General features: G+C 59.1%; 1 protein-coding gene across 1 annotated transcript; it reads left to right on the forward strand.

The window, feature by feature from the left end:
• Nucleotides 1-143: 143 nt before the first annotated feature.
• EMH_0082880 (DNA-dependent RNA polymerase, putative) lies at nucleotides 144-830 on the forward strand (the record flags this gene model as incomplete). The annotated part of the gene is made up of 1 exon (XM_013500587.1): nucleotides 144-830. The coding sequence occupies one exon, from the start codon at nucleotides 144-146 to the stop codon at nucleotides 828-830; it is 687 nt and encodes a 228-aa protein (XP_013356041.1).
• Between the last annotated feature and the right edge of the window lie 121 nt (nucleotides 831-951).

A 951-nucleotide genomic window follows, 5' to 3' on the forward strand; every position in this document is an offset into this window, starting at 1 on the left:
GGAAGCAGCAGCACGCTGGTTCTGCTGCTCAGCAGCAGCGGCAGCAGCGTCAACAGCCGCAGCTGCAGGAGCGGCGGCGTGAGCTTGCTCGTTTATGCGTAGAGCATGGAGTGCTGCAGCGGTCCGTGGTGAAGCAGACAGTGATGACAGTCTGCTACGGTGTAACGGCACTCGGAGCGAGGGACCAAGTGCTGTCGCAGCTGGAGGATCTGCTAGGGGGGCAGGTGCGGCCTGAGGTGCTGCGGGAGTTGGGGGGCTTCTTGTCTCGCGTTGTACTGCAGTCTATTGGGGAGTTATTTAGGGGTGCAATGCAGACAAAGAAGTGGTTGGATGCCGTTTCAGGTGTATGTACAGCAGCAGGTGTCCCCGTGGCATGGGAGGTCCCTGCCATTGGACTGCTGTGTGAACAACCCTACCGCTCACTGCAGCAGCAGCAGATCCGCTCTGCGCTGCAGCGACACACGCTGCATGTCTCCGGAGATAGTGCTCCTGTCAGCAGGTCGAAGCAGCGGCTGGGATTCCCCCCGAACTTCATCCACAGCCTCGATGCTGCACACATGATGCTGACGGCCTTGGAGTGTATAGGCACCTGTCGCATGGACATGGCCGCCGTACACGACTCCTACTGGGCCCATGCGGGGTGTATAGACACCCTGGCAGTAGCCCTTAGACGGCAGTTCGTTGCCCTCTATCAACACAACCCCCTCCAGTCCCTCTATGAGAACGTTAAATTCAGGCTTCCTCAGCAGGCAGCGCAGCTCCCGCCGCCCCCAGCTAGGGGACAGCTGGACATACGCCAGGTCCTCGACAGTCCCTACTTTTTTCACTAAGACGCACGAACGCTCTTTAGCACCACCAGCAGCAGCAGCATCTGCTGTTGTTGCTGCTGTAGCAGCGGCCAGTGCAGGAGGCTACCTGCTCTGTCTCTGCATTTTCTTACTTTCGCGCTTT

Source organism: Eimeria mitis, genomic scaffold (assembly GCF_000499745.2).
Source record: "Eimeria mitis Houghton genomic scaffold, Emh_scaff5571, whole genome shotgun sequence".
NCBI lineage: Eukaryota > Apicomplexa > Conoidasida > Eucoccidiorida > Eimeriidae > Eimeria > Eimeria mitis.